At 42.2% G+C, this 22242-nt stretch overlaps 1 protein-coding gene across 3 annotated transcripts in view; it reads left to right on the forward strand.

The window, feature by feature from the left end:
* The window catches only part of LOC103362557 (pleckstrin homology domain-containing family A member 5-like), an 81455-nt gene that overhangs the window by 45312 nt on the left and 13901 nt on the right, over positions 1 to 22242 (forward strand). The window contains exons 11-21 of one of the 3 annotated variants that reach the window (XM_008288936.1): positions 521 to 759; positions 4051 to 4134; positions 5562 to 5681; positions 13269 to 13331; positions 13421 to 13501; positions 13591 to 13743; positions 15127 to 15228; positions 15323 to 15431; positions 15841 to 15887; positions 18834 to 18969; positions 21485 to 21606. In XM_008288936.1, coding sequence (XP_008287158.1) covers positions 521 to 759; positions 4051 to 4134; positions 5562 to 5681; positions 13269 to 13331; positions 13421 to 13501; positions 13591 to 13743; positions 15127 to 15228; positions 15323 to 15431; positions 15841 to 15887; positions 18834 to 18969; positions 21485 to 21606 — 1256 coding nt within the window. The remainder of the gene's footprint in view (positions 1 to 520; positions 760 to 4050; positions 4135 to 5561; positions 5682 to 13268; positions 13332 to 13420; positions 13502 to 13590; positions 13744 to 15126; positions 15229 to 15322; positions 15432 to 15840; positions 15888 to 18833; positions 18970 to 21484; positions 21607 to 22242) is intronic. The other 2 variants (XM_008288937.1, XM_008288938.1) reach the window with 2 other exon arrangements.

A 22242-nucleotide genomic window follows, 5' to 3' on the forward strand; every position in this document is an offset into this window, starting at 1 on the left:
TCTTTAACATGTCGAAGTTCATTGATTCACAGTGACGGGTTTTTTCTCTCCCATCATGCTGAGTGCATTTAATAACCAATTATAATAAACATACCATAGATATCGTGTAAAAGCATATTGTGCGATAAAATTGCTCCCCCTGTGAGATGTTCCCAGAGGCAAATGTTGTGTCTCAGACACCGTGGTCTGGATGGAGCTGCAGCTCCTTTCACCAGCCACCTTTCAAGTGTCTTTGTCTTGTTTGTGGAGAATGTATTGATTTTGGGATGATTGCCTCCATCATTACTTGTGTTACTAGAGTACATAAAATGTCAGCCTGGGAAGTGTCATTGGGCATGCTTTTAGGCTTGTGTTCCACAATAACATCATTTATTTAAAATCCCTTGTCTTTTCAAACAGCCTACCTTTCTGCTTTATAACAAAACTCCAATTTCATGTACATTACAGAGAGGGTTTTAGGCTAGCAGAGCTTCTGACTCCACTCCGTTTCTCTTTTTTGCTGTTCTTGTTGTGCTTTCAGCTGTGGGTCATTACGGCACCCTGCCCAGCACAAAGACCATGGGCAACATCTCTGAACATGCTGTGGCGCACTCCATCCCCACCTCACCATCCCACAACTCCCTGGCTCTCTACAGCACCTTCTCCCCTCCCCGCCAGCAGCCCACTCCCAACCCCAGCAGCTCCCACTCCGAGGTGTCCTCACCAGTCTTCGCGGGGGACTCGACGCTGGACCGCCGGCACAGGACGCACCTCGCCAAGGTAAATGTCATGATGTTACAGTTCAAACTCTCACCTAAAGTTATCTTCTTTTTTTTTTTTTTTTTTAGCAAAACAAAGTGTCATTTGCTAACTTAGTCTAAATATAAACCTCAGCCACTAATGAGTGAGCTGCAAATATCCACGTCTTGGTGTGAGCGTTAAGTTAAATGTTAACATCACAGCAAGTCTTGCTGTCAGAAATGTTGTGTTGCTCTCTTATCGCACTTTTAGACTGATACAGGAACTGAGTCGATTTTATTTTTATTCTATTTGAGTATAAAAAAATCACAAATTAGTCTCAAGGGGGCTTTACAATCTGTACAGCATGTGACAGCTTCTTTCCGTGCACCACCAACACAGATAGGCTCAGAGTCCTGAACAGGAAAACTTCATGACGAGCAAAAGAACAAAATTACAGACTGTAAATCCATGAACACTATGATCCAGAAGTACGTCACACAACTTTCAGCTACAGCACCTTAAAACCCAGGAGACTGAATTCTGTCTGGTAAAAATGAACAAAATGGCTTTCAAGCTAAAAACTTTCAGACACCAGTCAATGTCACTCGACAGACTGGTGATCACTGATTGAGCAAATGTTTAGATAAGATGTAGGGTTTATGGAGCACTTACATGCTTTTGCGCTGTATTTCCGCAAACAGAAAGAGCTGGATGCAGTGACAGCGTTTCTTATAACATCATAATAATGAAGTCTGATTCAGGGTTTGAGAGGAAAGCAATCATGCTTTCTGAGATGATGAAGGGTTTCTTTAAATATCAAGTCGTTCTGACAATCAGAGCTGAAATGCTGATAGGAAATAGCTGGAAATCACACTGTCGCTTCACAGTTCTATCATTTATTTCTTCATCCAGAGGAGGAGAATTATACAAAACACAGCTGTCTCCTATTCAAACACTTGCTAATGGGCTTGGCATCCCATCCCACATCAATTAAGGACATCCTTGTCAGATATGGCAACAGTTCTGGATCTAAAGAGTCCACAGATGTTCCTTCAGATTTCCCACTGAGGGAGCGATGGGCCGGATGCAGAGCTGAGTTTCAGCCAGTGGGCGATTCTCACTTCACTGGATGGCTCTGGTCCTAAAGCCTGAGCCCAATCCCCGTCCCCACACTGTGAGCCACTGTGAGACCTCAGATCAACTTTGTGCCGGCACTAGACACAGTAAACAGCTCACCTTAATCCACAGGCAGCCCAGGTTCTGCTTTGTATTCAGGAGGAGGAGCACTAACAATGTTGAATCTATCACAGCTGGAGGGATGAATGTTCTTTGTCTCTGCAGAGAGTGAGAAGTAAGCGTTTGCTCTGTAAAATAAAACTGTTACATCGTGGACAAGCCAGAAATGAGCTTTTGAATCACTGAGTCCTAAAGTTGCGTATAGTTCTGACAAAAGTGTGGTGGTGACACACAACAGATCATCTTAACAATAACAATCCATCACTTCTACAACGAGTGTAGCAGTAATGTCATGTTACCAACATACTTCTGTAAAAGTACTGGACAGACACAGTGCAGGGCCACATTAACCCACAAGGGGGTTCCAAGGCAAAAAAACAAACAAACAAACAAACGAAAAAACCAGCTGTGGACCCTGATTCAAACCCTCCATCTCCAGTTCAGTTTAATTATAGTCATTAAATGGAAATGAAGTTTAAAATGTGCGCTATGTTTGAATCATAAGATGTGGAAGAAACGCAGCACCATTTATCATTTCACGCCATATTGCCAAACAAACATACAATCAATCAGATAACTACCAACTAACACCACAGCAGCTGAAACCTTTTCCTTCATCCAGCTTTGCTGTGCATGGGAAGTCAAATTTTAGATGAAATGACTTGAAGAGATGATGTTTGTTTTACTCCTGTCTACCTAGTTGAACAATGTCCCGCCTCAGTGAATGAGATTCTTTTTAACCCACTGTAGCGGCTGAATTTAATTACTTCACTTTAATTAAGTCACTGTTCTTTGTTTGCTAACAAAGAAAGCAGATGTTGGCAATTATCTAGCAGGACAAAGTGATGACAGACATTTCCTTATTGTTCTTTATTAGTGTTTCTCTTGTAAGGTAGAGACGCTCCTCTTGGTTACAATAATGAATGAATTCCGTAAAAGAGCATTCCTACAGCTTCTGCTTGCATCAGATAATTAACAACAAATCATGTGCTACTGACAGGGCTGCCAGTCATTTGCTCCACGCACAGCATTATTATTTCTTGTTGTGTGTTAAGTTTGCATTCTTGTTGTGGGGTGCCACTGGAGTTTGAATCTCTGATGTTGTGTAAAGTTAAAAAGTTTTATATGTGAGATTTTGAACATAAATGTAGCATTCATGTAGCAGCTAGTGACCATTTGGTATGTAAGGATGTAGTGGAGTCCTTAACAGGAGTCACACTCTGTCTCTGTGTGCGCTGCAGTCTAAGCTTCTCTGCTTTATGTTTTGCCAGCCGATCCTGCCGTGTGCCCATGTTAGTGCATGTGAATCGCTCCCATTGAAACTGTTGGCCCTGTATACAGACTCAGAGTGGAAACTGAAACTGAAAGTGCAGTCCAGTGTTTAGCAGATGTTGGGGTAGTGGTGGCAGTTAAGGCTTTGGACTACTGATCAGAAAGTCAGGTGTCAAACCTGTCTGCTCCAGGGGTGCCGTTGTGGGGTTGGCCCTGCCCTCTGAGCCCAACTTCCTACCATGCTATGATATGATAAGACTGCAGTTTGTTGTGTAAAGGCAACAAGTAGTTTCTATTTAACCACTGATCTACTGCTCCCCTCAATGGATAAAGGGTTAAAGGGTTAAAACGGGTATCTAGACACTGTTAACAAACTATGGATAGTTAGAATAAAACAGTAGAAAACGCTGATAGTAATAAAGGGTTGAAAGGTACAGATAATTGGCTAAAATAGTTATTAGTAGGCTAATAGCTAAACTAGTTCACTAAACGTTATGCATAAAGATTTGAAATAGAGAGCTAAAAGTAATGAGAAGGTGGTTGAGATAGTAAGCTTCAAGAAAGAAACTGGTTAAAATAGCTTATGAATACATGGTTGAAACTTCCAGCCCATGAAAATGGTAATATAGTCTAAGTGCAGACTTCACCAAATCAACCTAAACATTGACTTTTAAACTGTGTGAACATATTACCATATCTATATCCAGTGTCATATATAATGTGTGGTGTTTGTCCAGGACGCTGAGGGGACACACAACTTTAAGTAATTAAGGTCACCTGAACTAAAATGAGTGAACCTGAGATTCTTATCCTCCTCCACAGTATGGCTACCCACCTGATCGACGATCCATCGCAGCCGGTGTCCCTCCTCAAACCATCACCCCACAGTCGCTGCAAGGCAAGACGGTGAGTCATGCTGCAAGCCCTCTCCCTCGACACACTCACAGCCTATTCTGTGTCCCCGCTTTCAGTAAAGTCTAAGACATGAAGAAAAAAATGTCTGCTGTCCATCCCTTAATCCCACACACAGCTTACATGTCCTTCGCAGTGGCAATTTGTTGTTAGTTGCCTGTTATTACAGCTTTTTCCACACTTCCCAGTGGGACCACTGTAATTATTGAAGATGCCATTATCTCTTAATGACACTGCGTGTACACACACTGTAGGAGCACATGTGCAAATGTCTTTGCTCTCAAGATTGAGAACCCATGTTTCTCTGAGAAGCAGGTTGTGAGTGGCCTGGCAGATTGATGAAAAGAATGTGTTCAGTCACTTTTCATGGCTTTTTGTAGTTTACTGCTTTGGCACAATGGCTGTGTTATTTCACTGCAGTACAAATGATGAAAAGAGTGTGTGTGTGTGTGTGTGTGTGTGTGTGTGTGTGTGTTTTGTAAGTGTCTGCAGGTGTTTCAGTCCATATATGAATGAGTGATAAATCAAACTGCTGCAGACAGTGGCTAACTCATGAGGTCAAGAAGAGGCAGCCACGTTTTCAGAAACGTCTTTCCTCTGATTGACATATTATATTTATTTTGTCCAGATGCAGCACATTTTCTAGTTGACTTGACAACATGTCAAATGGAGCAACATTTTAGGATTTGGAGTGTAACAGCAGCTTCCTGGCCTCCAGTTAGGACAGAGAAATGACCTGGATCTTATGCCCATTCTGTGCTATAACTGGCTCAGCAAGGCAGCAGAGTTAAATAAAATCAAGATAAGAAAATACATGTACGTGTCCATACAGCTATATTACTGCCCTAATTCTTTATTTTATGTCAGTGTAAAAATTGCATCTCACTGATTTCCTTCTGTCCATTTGTAGGAAAATTCTTTTATGTGAAAGCAATAGCAATTGATTTTTTTGACCTTTGATTGAGTTGTTCTGTTGCCTGAGACCAAAAATAATCAATTAATGACACTTTAAAGTGTGTCAAACAAGGATTTGCATTGCTCACATTGTCTTACATGTCTCTTATTCTATAATATCTATCTGAAACCTTTCACTCAGGCTTCCTTAGTTAGTCTTAAGCTCCCTTTTAATCATGGACACTCCACAGTAATCATTTGTTGGAATAGCTGTCAGAGCTGTCCAGCGTTACATGCCATGGTTTCTGTAAATACTTTGTTGGACTGGAAACAAGGTGAAAGACGTGGCTGCTGTAAGCAGAGCCTTTCAACATAAACAAGGTTGTCATCTGCATATAGCATCACTCCAAATCTACCATTACAACTGTCTTTATGTAACTATCATTCTGTTGTAGCAAACCAGCATTGTAGAGAAAGAAATCCATTGTAGTGGTTCCTTCTTCTCCTCTGTGTGTTGCTCTGTGCAGCCCGAGGAGCTGACACTGCTGCTGATCAAGCTCCGCCGGCAGCAGGCGGAGCTCAACAGCCTGCGGGAGCACACAGTAGCTCAGCTAATGACCCTGGGTTTGGAGGGCCCCAACGCCAAGGTCAGCAATGAGTGTATACATGTGGGTGTGCATGCACGCGTTTGTGCTTTCCAAGCCACCTGGTCAAAACCCCATATTCTGTGTTTGTGAGTCTGGAAGTGGAGGGTCCTGGTGTGGCACGGTTGTCTCCAAGTTAAATTGAATTTGGTGTGTTCTAAAGATTCTGTGAGCAAAAGAAAATAAACTCACAACTAGGCAAGTCTAATTTTGGTTTAAAGTGAAATACTTCCATTAATGCTGATATCATTTCAATCTCAACTGTTAGATTTTATTTCAGTGTGTAAAACACTCAGCCTCAGCTTGTGTTCACTGTTAGCTGATGCTACCATGCTAAACTTGGGTAGTGAACACATTAGCTGTGAAATATGTTTACGTTGTCATTGTGAACATATGAGCATTCTGACATTTATCTCCATGCATGTCTGTGCCTCCACATTAGAAGGAGTCTCTGTTATTCAACTACATGCATAAAGATCCACTGAAAACAATAAAGATCTGACAGAAGCCATTATAGTTGAATGCAAAGTGCTTCTAGCTGCAGTTTATCAAATGGGCTGGAACCTACAGCAGCAACCACAATGGACCATGGTCCCTGGTAGGAAGCCGGTGAGAGGCCCTCCTGGGACTAGCTGTCATATAATGTGCTTAACACAGTGGTTTGCTGACATCATCTGGAACATGGAGATTTCTGTCTTCTTCATCCTAAAGGTAGCAGTTAAGCTGACACAGAGAGCAGCATTATATCAATGTATGATGTGTTTTAAGAGACATTTTATTATTTCTGAGACAGAAAACATAATAAAGGACAGTAAACTCAACCCTACAAAACATTTAGAAGCCAGCTTGAGGCGCCATCTTATAAATACAGAATCACATAAAACCATTTGCAGGCTATATTTTAGGATGTTTTTGTTCAACCTCATATTTTTCTGTGTAAACACACCAAATGCAGTTTCCCTTTGGAGAACTGTTCTGGGATTAACAACTGATGGGTGTTTATTTTGGTTGCTGAGAATTGTTGCATCAGTTTACATGCTTCCTGTTGCTCCCCTGTGTGTGTGTGTGTGTGTGTGTGTCTTGCATTTGCAAGAGGGCACTACTGTCCATGCATGGCAGCTTGGGGTTTCTGTGAGCTCAGAGTGCATGGATGCATCGGAGCTGATGCATCAAACAACGTGGCGCTTGTCTGTTTTCGATTCGCCATGCATTGTGAATACTGATTTGTATGCTGTGTTTTTATTACATTAATTTCTTTACTAACCAGTGGATTTTAATTAATATATTTGTTCATTGGAAGAGACCCAGAAAGTAATGTTGTAATGCATGTGCAGTAGGTGTGCAGCAGGCCTGATACTCCTGATATTCCAATGCAGACTTGCAGTGTAGCACGTGTTTGTGTGTTTTTTTTTTGTTTTTTTTTTAACAGATTGTATGAAGGTTGGTAAACTGTATGATTCATTTTGAAGGATATGCTGAACAATATGCATGAGGAGGCATGCTTTTGGAGCTGGACAGAATTTCGTGCAGATTTAAAACCATATTATGATGTAAGACGGTTGCTTAAATGTTTGTCCAGCTGCATTGCATTAGTCATACCTGTGAAGCTACACAAAATATCCCTCTATCATTTTACATCATATCCACAGTATCAGTAGGAGCTTCTTAGCTGTAAACATGGACCAAGAGTTTTCCAAAATTCACCTGCATTCCTGAACTGTCCTTTGCTTCTTATGCTCATCAGTCACAACTAAAGTCTCGCTTTGCTGGAAACACACTTTGTGCATCGTCTGTGTCGTCATCTGACAGGTTCATACTGGACAATCGATATTTAAAGAACAAATAAGTGTAAAAGATCTCGTGCACTTTCACCCATCAACCATTGTGAACCTAGAATTATTTGTTTCTTCGTTGTCATCATGGCTACTAGTGCATGGTGACAGTTAGAAGAGGTTCGCGGTAGGTTCAGACTGTTTCCTGTCTTCACTCTCTCTGCCTGCTCTTTTTATTATCTCCTCCTTCCTGCTTTATCGCTGCCTTTTTCCTTCCCTTCCTCAACAACACAACTTCACTTTTCCTGATTCTTCTCTTCCTTCTTCTGTGGCTACTGCAGACTGATGTTCTCTCTCATCACCTCCAGAGGAACCTTATTTACCTGGATAGCCAGGTGAGGACATCTGAGCTCATCTCTCTCCGTCTCATCCTGCTGCTCCAAAATATATATAGCATCTCAACTAAGCAATCAGTTTTTTAACTTTAGTTTTCATTTTCTAAAACTGATGGGGTTTTTTTAAACAGTGAACTGAACACTCGATGATGACGGTTTATAGCCTCTTATATTATATTATATTATATTATATTATATTATATTATATTATATGTTCAGCTTTTTTCTTTATGTCTTTTCCTGTTTACTCATAAACTTTAAATTACATTAGCTTAAGCTACTCAACTAGCTTCCTGTTAGTAACAGTAACATACCTTTTGAGGGCTTATCATTTACTGACATTTCCAGTACTGATAATTGACCTCATTGTTGCTGACCATCTGTTATTCAAATACATTTTAAACAGGATCATTTTTATGTTGCTATGAAGTCAGATTTTAAAAGTGCTCACAATGCTGCTCGTCTAAAGAATCTCTGTCTCCAGTGAGACAAACACTGACATTCAGAACAGTGGATGTGGTTGCAGGTGGAACACAAATTCTGACCTCAGAATTATCCATTTCAAATAAGATACAAACCTGCAATTAGATTTCCACAGTGCACTGATAGATGGAAGTCAATGTCTGTCTGGAAGATGGCAGGTCAGTCTCATAGCTTCTTCATGAATAGATCGGTAGTTAGCTGTTACAGCAGGGCTGTTGTACTTTAGGAAGCAGTCACTCCCTTTGCGTCGTGCTTTGAGTTGTATTAAACACACCTCAGGGCCCTTTTTTGTATTTAAACCAGTGCAGCAGCAGCACTCAACCTCTCTGATTGCTTGCAAATGTCAGCCTTGTACTCTCCAGACGAGAACAGCTCAAGAAACAAACTGAGGAAAGTGCTGTGAAGTAAATGTAAATGTCACAATTCTATTTACATTGAGGTTTTGTTTGAAAAAGAGATAACAGTAGGAACTCACTTTCCAGTATGGTAAAGGTTAAACAAGTCATTTAATTTCGACAGAAGTGTTCGTGGATGTCTCCACTGGAATCTCATTAGCATCGTCATGTAGCATGCTCAGGCTGCTAGGCTAATTGCAAGAAAAGCGTAACTCGTCGACAGTTCACAGCGCTCATACCCTGATCATGGCAGACATCTAAATGTGCTGTTTATTTTTGGCCTGTAGGTTAGCACTCGCCTTCCCACAGTTCCTGCATAATTGAATTGGCTGCTTGGCCCTGAAAAGGTCGTGTGCTTCAGGATGAGACAGGCTGTGTAGGAGGGAGTGGCTCACACTTCAGACGCTGATTGAAAAAGATTGTTTGTTTTTCCTCCTCAAGAGGTTCAGCTCAAAGTTTTAATCCTCAGTTATCTGGGCTCATGCACAATACATCAGAGGTAGTGGAACAATCCACACTGACAGTTTGAAGACAGCAAAAAGTTGTTTTCCAAGTCTTACTCTCTTTATAACAAATTCCAAATTCTGTTTTTTTCATTTTAATAAATAAACACACTGCTAACTTTCAGTCAGCTTTTTCTTTAAATGTATAGTTTTATGCGTGGACAGCTGCCTTTCAGAGGTCTCAGTGCCACAGCTTTGACCATCAGTTCTAACAGTTATGCTATTCACCAAAGCAGATATCCAGACATGCCAACATTACAATAAAATATGTCCAACAGAAAAATGAGCCGACAGGTTGTAAACAAGTAAACACGTAGCCAGATCAGTTACATCCCATTTGAAGAGAAAATCTAAGTCGGCACATCTCAAATGTCAGGAAAACCACAAGTGGGTACAACTACAGTAAATACAGCAGCAAAAGCTGAACCCAAAGAAGTGTGTCTGCTCATGGTTTTGTCGCCCCATAGGACCTATTCTGAGCTATGCTGCTTCAGTGAGTGTAAAAGATTGATTTATAATCAAATCAATTGCCAGAACTAAAAAAATGCAGCCTGCAAGATTAAAATAACCTATAATTAGGTTTTTCTTATTATTAATATTTGTCTAGTACGTGCTTGAAACTCAGTTCACAGAAGTTTGTGTTTGTCTTTGTACTTTCTGGGTGAAAGTTTTGGAAATTATGATATATTTTAAGCCTTAACTAAATGAAAATGTAACTTTATATGAGTCCTATTGTAAATCAGCAGTACCTTGAGCCATGTAGACTTAAGATGAATCATCCTGAACACATTTGGGATCTTGGAAAAGGTGAATCATCAGCATTTGGTTCAAACTTGTGAAAATATTGCCATTTTCTTGGATATCAGTAATGAAACCATGTGTGATCCCTCTAGCAAGCACTGACAGTTGTGTTGTTACACCATTGTATCCTCTTTCTCCTTGGCGCTCCGCTAGACGAAGGAGAATGAGCCTCTAATCTTCATGATTCACACTATGATCGAGAACTCGGCACCAAGGCCCCAACTCTACCAGCAAGTAAGGTCTTTGGCAGGTTCTGGCTTGGGTCAGTGTGAAGGCAGTCCATTTGTCTTTTGACAGAGTTGTCACTGTTGCTGGGTAGAAACCTCGTCATGGAATTTTCACTTCATCCATTCAGGTTTCCCAAGGTTTTCATCAGTTATCAGCATGGATACCATCCCGTATGACTCAAAACATACGAGCACCAAAGTTAGATTTGTGTGGTTTTTGCTCAGCAGCAGTGAACAAGTCCCCCATCTAACTGTACTTCAATTGAAGAGTTCCTTCTCAAATTGAAACATTTAGACTTTAGAAACATGCTTACACCATTGATAATGTAAGACAAACTCCAAGTTGGTTGGGGTTTGTTTTCCCAAAAGAGTCGTCTCAGTTCTTTCTAACAGAACTCTTTAATTTGAAGTTAGCTGAAGTGGAGCAGAGTCAAGCCAGACCTTTGCCCTGGTAGCCCAGTACTTGTGTATCCACGTCTTCCCCTCCACCATCAACCTCTTGTTTCACCGCTTTGGATGCAGTCAGTCCGTCCATCAGCCAGTCGTTGCTCCCAGCGCTCCTTCCCAGACGTCATCACAGCAGTACCTGAAGTTTATATGAAGCTTGTTTTGGTTTCGACACATCTCATTCCATTGTTTTCATTTCTTAAACTGAAGTGACCTGAAATGAGCATGGCTCATGGGTCACTGCCCCACAGCCATGGGACTTTCCTCACCGTCTGTCTTCATACAGCACTGTTCTTTGTTGGATATCACTTTGGAAATGCTAACACGTTTGTCCTAAAAGGGTCGTTTTCAGAGTGTCTGTGGCTCTGCATTAAAAAATGACGATTTCTTCCATTTTTGAAAGAGAAATTCAACAGTTTAGAAAAATTAGATTCTGATTACTTTCCAAGAGTTACGGGAGTAAGGACATGGTTAGCCCAGCATGGCACGAAGACTGGAAGCAGCAGGAAACAGCCAGACTAAGCTGGGAAAAAAGTAGCCCCTAAAGCTACTGAATTTAAGAATGATGATGATGAACAATGTTTTGTTCCACGATTCTAGCTCAGGTTTCTAGAAACACTGAGTGAGCCTAAGGTTTAGTTAAAGTCTCTGTAAAGGTGCAGTCATTTTAAACATGGGAACAGAAAAATGCAGTCGCTGCATCAACTACAGTTTTCAAGAAATAGTTCTGACACATCCAGACTTCCCTTGAAACCACAGATTGTCCTTAATCGTCTCTGAAAGTGTTGTTGGGTGTGTCTTTGAACATTGGACAGAGCCAGCCTTGCTCTTTTGCTTCCAGTCTTCTACTCAGCTACACTGACCACCTCCTGACTCCAGCTCTGTACTTGAACACTTGTACTTATTCAAAAAACTCAGCTTTAAAATGTTTCCAGTGAAATAAAATAAAGCATTCAACCACATCTTTATTCAGCCTATATTATCGTTTCTACATATGCATCTAAGGCGGTTTGAACTCTTGTCATAGGTCTCCTGCGATGCATTTATTCATGACTTCCGAGAAATGCGAGCAGTATGTTGAAGGGCTTCAAACAGTGCTTTTAGAAGTACAAGGTCCCACTTTAATGCAGCTTCTGGATTCCCTCTGTGTGGGTTTGTACCATCCTCTCTCTGCTGTATTTCCTGGAACAGAACATAATAATGTGTATTGTGAAATTCAGTCAAGGGGGAATTGTCAGTGGATTTTAGCACTTTTCTTCAGACCGCTAAGATTTTTCTGCTGTCTGCCCTCATCTATCACTTATTTCCTGAGCTGCTTTTCTTTTCTCCCCTACCTTGTTTTAGAAGGATGAAGCAGAAGGGTGCATTAGTGGCTGCAGTGTAGTTTACGTTTGTCCTATGTGAGACGGCTGTTCTGTTATATAACACTGCTGCAAATGAGAGTTTTAAGTCAGCGTTTTTGAGTGGCGGTGCATTTAATGGACAAATACAATTGTGGCAGAGCCCTTTTTTGTTTTATCTTCCAATGCCTTTGTGTTGGCATTTTACAGACCACCCACAGTAACATGTCCTGAATTAGCAAGCAGCTCATATGAGAGAACAGATATGAGAAAAATATTCTCCCAATATGTTTGATTAGCCGAAGACACAAAATAAACTTTGGAATATTGAGCAAGACATCAAGATTTCGGTTAAAATAGAAGCCCTTCATTGTCATTATTATATCAAACACTTATGGGTGAGAGATATGTTGACTTTCAGTTTTAATCAAGAGACAGTCAGCAGCTCTTTGTCATCGTTGTTACCAAACTAAACAGGTTAGAAATGCCCATGGTTGAAAGAAACCTGGACTGTTGGTTTGAGTGTACAAACAAGCAGCAATCTACACCTTTAAACGTCAGTGTTTTGTCCACCCATCCATCCACCCTGACCTCCTCCCGATGTTCACTTTGGCTTGATTTCCAACTTTGCTTCTGTTAAAATACTTCAGTTGTACTTAAGTTCTGAAAATGGACGAGGGAACAGTTTGGGGCGTAATGTCATCTTCATTGGCATGCACCTGTCTTCTCAGGCTACACCTCCCTCTGTCATCCTCTACATACTAATTTTCATCCACAGCATCCCTGGTGACACCTGGGTAAACAGCTTCAAGGGAAATTAAGCAGAATAAATGAATATGTGCAGAGCACTCATCCATTCATCCCCTCACTCTCTTACTCTGGAAGGAACAGCAAAGGGTTTAGTATATTATGAAGAGTTTCTTTCCACAGTCTCCAACAGTTGGGCAAAAATGACCTGAGGTCTTGACCAAACACAGCTGATATGTTAAGTGTGAATAAATTATGGTATTTTAAGAAAATAGCAGAATAGTCAAACCTTTTGTGAGCTGTGAGGGACGGCAACCTAAATGCTTTGAAAAAATTAAGAACAAAAGATGAGTCATGAGGTTTAGCTCTCAGGTCATTTTTTGCCTCAACTCTTCATGGCCGGGGCTCTGCCCTCCATCCTGACAGACGTGTTGTTGTCGCCCCCTGCTGGCCGACTCTGACTCTGCCTCGTCTTTTCAGATCAGCCCAGACGACTACAAAGACGGCTCCGTCGTCCCGCGCACAGAGGAGGCTGACATAGACGTAAGACCGGCACAGCTCTCAGTGAAACGTGTAACGAGTTTCAGAGAAAGTTTAGTTAATGTGTGTCCATGTGTGTGCATGTGTGTCAGACCAAGCTAAGCAGACTGTGTGAGCAGGACAAGACGGTGAGGATGCAGGAGGAGAAACTGAAGCAGCTACACAGAGAGAAGGTACAGCTGTCCCTGTGTGTGTTCATGTTGTTGTCTTTGCCGAGGCTCAGCTGTACAATAAAAAAGTATTTGTGTGTGTTGTGTGGCAGCACACACTGGAAACAGCCCTGCTGTCTGCCAGTCAGGAGCTGAGTGAACAGAGCGGCTCGAATGCTGCAGCCACACAGAGTCTGGTCCAGCAGAGAGACGTGCTGCAGAACGGCCTGCTCAGCACCTGCAGAGAGCTGTCCAGAGTCAACACTGTGAGCACACCCACACCCAGCCCAACACACACCGCTGCATCTAGTGATAGAAAACCACCACAGGGGCACTTTGTATGAGATTTGGTCATATGTGTGGTGAAGGAACTGCTTCTGAGCCTGTATTCACCTCAGAGCAGGAAGTCACCTCCACACTAGTTTATGTCTGTGGAAGCCCAATAAACAAACATAAAAAATTGGTCATGTTAAAAAAAATCTTTTAAGTAGTTCTTATCATTTGACATACTTATTCAAGAATTTGACCTGCCTTGAATACACTTTGAAGACATATGTGACTTTTCTGTCAGTTGTATGTTGTCAAGATTTTACAGTCACAGAAACAAAACCAGTGTGCAGCACAGAAGCACTTTTGTGATGAAGTGTTCCCCGGTGCTCTGCCAATGCTTGTTTCCAGAGAAAACCTCTATATACGCTTCTCTCTACTCTACTTTCATTTACTACATGCTGTATTGAAAGCATTTTATCTTTCACATTGCTGGTGTCCAGTCAGACGCAGCTCTGCACACATTTCTCATGTGAAAAAAGGTGTTCATTGATATCAAAGAGCTTGTTAGAAGATACAGGTTTGGCAAAAAAGAAAATATTATTGAATTGGCTTTGTGCAGGATTCCAGAGAACGAACATGTTCTCTGAGTAAAACCTGAGGTGATAGCAACGTCATGACAACAAGGTGGCGGTGAGCCTTTGGGTCTGTCACCACCAACACTTCTTTGCAGTAAAATGCCAAACTGATTGTTCTCACGACCCAGGTTATCATCACTTTTAGCTGCTGGTATGTTTGGTCACTTTTATAGCAAGCAAGCAAAATTTTATTTGTGTGACACATTTTATTCAAAAACAGATTCGTTGTGCAGAAAACCCAGTTGTAATCCTTGGAACAACCAGAGGCTGTCATGTTCATAATATTAATTGAAGTATATATAAACTATATATAGTAGAAAATGAATGTACTGTTATTGTAGGTATATTTTTAGGATGATGAAATCAGCTTTGGTTAGGCCAGTGGTTAGGCTGGTAGAAAATAAGGTCAGAATCAAAAACAACAGCCACATTTTTGCCTCCAGTAAAATAAGGAATTTTGTCTTCGTTTATCTGCAAGAGATTGTGGAACCTCCAGTTTCTTTACAGTGACACATTCAGCAAACCATTTAACAGAGCGTTAAAGCGTTTAGAGGGGAGGCCGTTGTTAACAGAAATAAGACTCAGAATGTTCCATCAACATGTTTCTTTCATCTGTAAAACACTGAGAAATAGAAGGTAGAAAAGACGATAGAAGATAGAAGTTTGGGTACACACACACGCACACACACACACACACACACACTCACAGATTGACCCCGTTGTTGGCTGGTGTCCTGGTTTCAGGAGCTAGAGCGCTCCTGGAGGGAGTACGACCGGCTGGAGGCAGATGTCACTTTGGCCAAGACCAACCTACTGGAGCAGCTGGAGGCCCTGGGCAGCCCACAGGTAACACACACACACACACACACACACACACACAGTTTAAGGTGATTAGGTTTTAACAGCATATGTGCTTGTGTGTGTGTGTGTGTGTCCTCAGACAGAGCCTCCAAGTCAGCGGCACATCCAGATCCAGAAGGAGCTGTGGAGGATTCAGGACGTGATGGAAGCTCTGTCCAAAAATAAACCACAGCGGAGCACAGACGGCAGTGAGAGCCTCAAACTACACTTCAATGAGTCGCATTCTCAGATTCATTTCACAAGTTCCTGTTGTGATGTACAGTGAGCTGGTCCTGTGCCTTACCTCTCCGTGTCTGTTTACGGACACCACAGTACCACCATGTGTCTGACTGCAGTGAAGCAGTCAGCTCAGCTCTGAATCATTTCTACAAAGGTGTTTTCAGTGCATCAAGGAGATGTTGGAAAGCTGAGGATTAAAAATTCTGGAAAGGATGTGGGCTGTTATATTCTGTGTGATTCTGAAACACTTGAAAAGTGACCTGGCACACGTTTAGAAACATGGCCTGAGCACATGACAGCAGATGGTTTTACAGGTGTCTTTTTCTCATGTCAACATGTCAGTTTCATTTGGTTTCTCTCCACATTTCCTGTGTTCAGCAGATTTTCCGGGCTCCAAACCGCTGTCCAGTCAACAGAAAAATGAGGTGAGGCAGCGATCCAGCCCACATTACACCGCTCACACTCTCAGATGATTCAGTCAGCCTCACAAGTCCTTTTTGAAGACAGAATGATTTTGTAACTTGGTTAGTGAAATCACCATGGATTTAATTACATGTGCCTCCACCAAAATCTTAGATTCACTTGTTTGCGAGCTGACAATTTGTTTGCTGAAGAGTTAGCATTAAGCACATGGTCACATCACTCAACAGGAACATACGGAGGATTTCCTGCACGTTTTCTCTGCACAGGTGGATATTTTTGTTCTGTATCCTTATGTACACTGTTGCAGTGTTTTCTACAAAGCACATCAGACCTGCTTGGATCAGTTTTCTTCATACGGTGCAGCCAGTGGGTCCTATTAGATTCAGTGTGCTGAATCTTGAAACTTGTAACTACCAGTGACCTGTTGTTGCCAAATGACACTGCATGGAGTTGGTGATGCAGTTGCGAGCAGGGACTGAAAATCCTTGTGGGTGTGTTCATGATTTGTCCAACGCTCCAGACTTTAGCGTGTCTGTTTATGGCCACTTATGGCTTTCTGTTTTGATTTTTGAAAAGCGTACTTAGTAGGACCGGACTCCCACAGTGTGATCAGACTGAAGAGGCAGCTAATTTTGTCCTTACTGACTGGGCTCACAGGCCACAACTTTATCATTTTGGTTCACAGTCTCAGCAGGCAACTCTTTACAAAAGAAAATCTCTAATAATCCCACTGAGCACTGCTCGACACCAAAGAGCAGATAAATACCATAAACAGTAGAACATAGCATTTAATGATAAACACAAAGAACATTTCTCTCAGGACGTGGAGTGGTTTCAGCGGATAGACCTAACTTCCAGAGTTATAGGACAAAGTCTTACGTGTTAGAGGCCAAGTATTGCTACAACGGTTTTAGCATGTTTGAAAAAAACAAACAAGCAAGCTGCAGGGAACATTAACTTTATGTCACCATCTTTGAATGACAAAATCCTGTCACTAAAACATTTTCCAGGCAACAATGTTACTGTGAATCTAAAAGACACTAACCGTGATTCCAAATGGAGGATAATGTTGCCCTGTGTCTGAGTTAAGTGTCAGCTACAACAATAAAACCACCTCCTTCATTAGATTAGATTCAAATTTACTGTCATTGCACAGACATACAAGTATAAGACAACAAAATGCAGTTCAGCAGCTAAACAGAAGTGCAGAAGGTGCTGTACAGTGCATTACATAGTATGGTATGTACAGTATGTTACCGTGTAAACAGTATGGACATACTAATATACAGATGTGGATACCATGTAAAAAACAGGATCTAAATCTGAAAGTAGAGTAGAGTCAGGGACGGTGCAGAGTTAGGAAGGTGTTTCTGAGCACGTTGGTCCTGGAACGGAGATCTGTGTAGCACCTCCCAGAGGGCAGGAGGGCAAACAGACTGTCTGGGGTGGGAGGTGTCCCTGACGATGATATGTCCGTCCCCGTTGTGAGGGCATGGACACTGAATCTCTGGGGGTGTCCTGGGATGTACCACAGGGGTCTACGTGGATCTGGCTTGTTCCAGCACGTCTCACGTTGTTCAGCTTCATCTGTCAGGGGTTTAAACATGGTCGCTGATCAGTGAATGTCAGTGTTTGGAGCTGTACTACCCCCAAGTGGCCAAAACACCGCTAGACGTGAATAGAATCTGAAACATTCACAACACGTATTGAAGCATCTTGACTTCAGTTTGCAGTCTACCTGCCAGCTCAGGTAAACATACACGTTTGCATTGAAATGTATCTGAAGTTTGTTCAGTCTGAACACACTGTTCAAAGTTCTGGACTTCACCAACAAGGAGGCTGTCGACAACGTGAAGCTTGTAGCTGATGACAGTAAATATCGTCTGTTTGCTTGGAATGAGACTCGCTGTGTTCACTGTCAACAGGCAGTGACGATGCTGCCACTCAGTCCTCCCAAGGAGGGCAACAATGTGCCCCCCCGCCCGCCCCTCCCCCAGTACTACGACTCCTCAGAGCGCCCCCCTCACGTGCCCCCCCACCACTCACACCCCGGCGGCCGACTGCCCCCCCACACTCACCGCCCTGAAGACCGCAAGGCAGGCTCCAGGAACGGAGCGCACAGTGTAAGAACTGCTGAAAGCCATCATGCCCCCTCCCCCCCACATCTGCCCTCTCCGACCGCCATCCATCAGCCCCTGAACCACTGCATCTGAGCTCCTCATTCTACAGGACTCTGTCTACACACAACCATCTTCACATTCACTTTAATCATTTTCACCTCCTCAGCTCCGCTTAGCTCATCTCAGAGTCATTGTTTTCCTCTCCTACAGCCCATGCTCCATCCAGTCGCCCCGTCACTCACACTGACCGATCCTGGTCTGTATCAGGGATATGTTTCTGGAGTTTCATTGTTTTGAGGGTGATGCTTTGTTGTGTGGGGCTACACTTGTTTTTTCTAAAGCACATGAACAGCTGACAGTTACATACATAAGTATTCACCCAGCGTCTGCCATAAGGAATGATCCAAATCATCAGCGTTAAGGGTTATGCTAAGAAATGCTCACATAAGCTGGTAAGTTATTGTATAGATCTAGGAAAGAAAACAAAGAACCACTGATAAACCCAGTTTTTTTCTTCAACATGCAGGCTGCAGAAGATTCAATTTATTTTGGGGATTGTGTTAAACTTTGTTCAAACTTGTTCAATCTTGTTTTGTTTTTTTTTTAAATACTAGTATTTGGTGCTTGTTTAGGGTTCATTCAGTTCAGTTTTATTTGTACAGTGCAAAGTCAAACTTCTTTGCCATCTAAAAGCAGTTCACATAGTAGAGTTCAGATCTGACGGTGTCAGAGAGAGAAGCCACTGATTTCAGTTGAGCAGCACTTTTGCCACAGTAGAGAGGAAAAGCTTTTCCACAGTCGTGACTTGCCTTCCCCTTGTCCTCACAGCAAGCTCCAGACTACCGGCTGTATAAGAGCGAGCCCGAGTTGACGACGGTGAAGGAGGAAGTGGACGAGGCCAACGGGGAGGACAAGGACAAGGCCGAGACGTCTTCTGAGAGTAAGGACACTTCAGCCTCCAAAGGTACATCTAGACTTACATCACATGAATATCTTACACATAGTCTGTGTTGGCTGGTTCAGCCTTCATGTCATATTTACTGTTGCCCAAATACGGTTCCCTTACCAGGACCTATGAGCATCCACATGTCTGTTTGTCAGTGCACCCTGCTGGGATATAAGAAGCTGAAATTTAATATAAAAAAAACAAAGAAACTTCTGAACACATTGTGGACTATAAACCTGTACAATGATTTCCATCGGCGTGGTTGTCAGATCAGAAGTTCACAAATCCTTCCAACAGTGGGCTAAGGTGGGTACTTCTGGATGAAAAAGACTGATTTTAAAAGAAGGGAAACTCAGTTTATGCAAATACATACAAGCATGTGTCCGCTACATAGTATGCTTGTGTTCAGAATAGCTCAGAACAGTTGTGGCCAGTCCATCCATCACACCACGAGGACAGCACCATGTCTGTCTTTTAGCCTCCTGTCTCTCGTAAGACACAAAAGTTATATACGAGTACACGTGGCTACTCGTCTTCTTGCCATGAAAATCGTGGCGTCAGTAGCTGCCCTTCGTGACGGTACTCTGGATACGTGACAGCCATCTTCCGTACACTCTACACCTTTTGGTTCAGGCTACTTTTTGCCTGATATTTTTAGTCTGAACCAATTATTTGTCTTAAATTTTCCTTAAAGACAACAAGATAACTGCAACATTTATCTCAGTGGCTACTACTTTCCAGAGTTGACTGAGAGACAATTGTTGGGAAAGATTACTCCTGCAAAATCAAATCCAATTTATTATCATGTTGCTGTACATACACAGCAGTACAGGCAAGATGAGAGTTTCTTCAGGATCCAATAACTGAAAGCAATTTAAATTAAGAAGTGTTTGCATATCTGGATCAGCAGTTCAGCGTTCTGACAGCTGGTGGAATGAAGCTTTTGATCAGTCTGGAGGTTCTTCCTTGAACGCTCCGGAAACATTTGCCTGAAGGCAGCAGTTCAAACAGTTGATGGAAATTATTGTAGATTTGGAAATCTTTCAGAAAACCAGACTGATGAGCCAAAACAAAATGTTTCACTGGAGTCCTTGTATCACAAACGTTTATTACCACAAGTGCATAGTTTGCTTGATCCATAGTCAGAGAGGCTGCGATTAATTATTAGACCCAGATCAAACAAATACTGAAATCTTTTTAGACAGGTCCAGGCTTCTCAAAACCATTTATCCAACATGTTCCTCCATCTGCATTCTAAATGTCTCAGGGCTTCATTTTTATTCCCCTGACATTTAGCATTTAGAGCATGGATTCTATTAAAAAAAAAAAAAAAGGTTCTGCAAAGTGAAACTAACTGAAATTCCCTTAAACCTGCAGTCTTTCTATCAGCCAGCAGAGGGAGACTGCTCTGGCTGCAAAAAGAAATCAGATAATATGGAAGTCTGTAAGAAAATGACCCAACTTCTGCCTTCATCTGTTACCTCAATAAACACTTTCCTAATGAGTTTGTGGTCTCAATCCCTAGTTTCTAGTCTCCTTCAGTACAGCTTTATGTTCATTGAGTAAATCATGGCCACATTTAAAGGAAAACAGACAATATAGCCGGATATGTTTTTTGGAGCAGCTACCATGTGACCTTCTGTCGCTATCATATCTCAGCGTGCATCGCCTACAGATTCACCAGTCAGATCCAAAGCTTTCCCATTACAGCCACTTTGAAAGCTCATCAGTCTGCTTTGTTAGTGTCTCTTTCGTATTGTAAACCCGGTGAGCTGAATGTAACGCGAGCTGGATTTCTGCTCTTTAACTCTGTGGACTGGACTTCCAGACGATGTGTCCGTCCTCTCCCAGCCAGGTTCCTCTCGTACTGGGCAGGATTAACAACAACAGCACATCATCAGTAGGGTAAAACTAACCTGTCTCACGACGGTCTAAACCCAGCTCACGTTCCCTATTAGTGGGTGAACAATCCAACACTTGGTGAATTCTGCTTCACAATGATAGGAAGAGCCGACATCTAAGAATCAAAAAGCGACGTCGCTATGAACGCTTGGCCACCACAAGCCAGTTATCCCCTGTGGTAACTTTTCTGACACCTCCTGCAAAATGGCAACAGGCCAATCCCAAGGCTTCACGCCAGTGGTCCACAAACCTACACCACAGTCGCTACGTCCATCTTTTCTATACAGTGTGTGACTGACACTGCTAAACACAGTATAAATATGAAAAACTTGTCATTCAAGTTCTCAAAGAGCAGAAACTATGTCAGTGTTTCAGGTTTTTGTCTGGAAAACACAGTGCAGCTAACAGGGATTCCACCTGCTTTAGTTGCATTGAACCACTAATCAAAGCGAGTCGCTGCCTATAAACAGTAGTCGTGTCCTTGAATGTCTCCAGCATCGGTTTGCGTTCCCTTTATCGTCCTTGTATCGTCTGTGAACTGGAGCGTGGTTAAATGCTGTGCCACAACACAAGCGATTAGCCTGGCTCCAGTGTTTGTTTGCTAATGTGTTCCCTGCCATCTCTCCAACAGTGCCCCCCTACCCCGTGGGCATTGTCCCTCCAAGGACCAAATCTCCCATGAGCCCTCCCGAGTCCTCCACCATCGCCTCCTATGTCACCCTGAGGAAGACCAAGAAACCTGAGTCCAAATCTGTAAGTCTTGCCTTCAGCATCAGGAGAGATCCAAAAATGGAGATGAAATGAACCTATTCCAATCCGTTAATGTGGCAGAAACAGCCTAAAGCAAAGCTGTTGTTGACTTTCTGTGTGGGCACACAATATTTTAAACATTAAATTTGTTCCACTAAGATGGTTTTTCACGTCTTTATCTAATACTGATTCAGGGCGGGTAGTGTTCTTGCTGTTTTTTGCACATATTACATTTTGCAGATGTTGCCTCACTAAAGACTTTCTCCTTTTCCCTTCAGCTTCACCGCCTTTCTGAACATCTCTGAGCTGAAAGTTCTTGTTGAAATCTCTGTCTTGTGTTCTGCGTTTATTTAGCGAACCCAGTGTCTACTATTTCTTATTTCCTTTTGTCTGTGGATAAAAAAAGAACCACTGTGTTTGTAATCTGTCACTCTTTAATCGCCGTTGTTGTAGTGATTGTTTCCACTCTGAGCTAATCTTGCTGCTGCTGCTGCTGCTGGCGTGGAAAACAAACATACGGGGAAAAAAAACCATGTAGGGTCCACATTTAAAGGATTTTCTCTTTATTTACCACAGAGATGATCACATTTTTGAGAAGTATGCTTCTTAATACTGTAAGCCTAAAAATACTAAAGTTAC

Source organism: Stegastes partitus, unplaced genomic scaffold (assembly GCF_000690725.1).
Source record: "Stegastes partitus isolate 25-593 unplaced genomic scaffold, Stegastes_partitus-1.0.2 Scaffold583, whole genome shotgun sequence".
In the NCBI taxonomy this organism is placed as follows: domain Eukaryota; kingdom Metazoa; phylum Chordata; class Actinopteri; family Pomacentridae; genus Stegastes; species Stegastes partitus.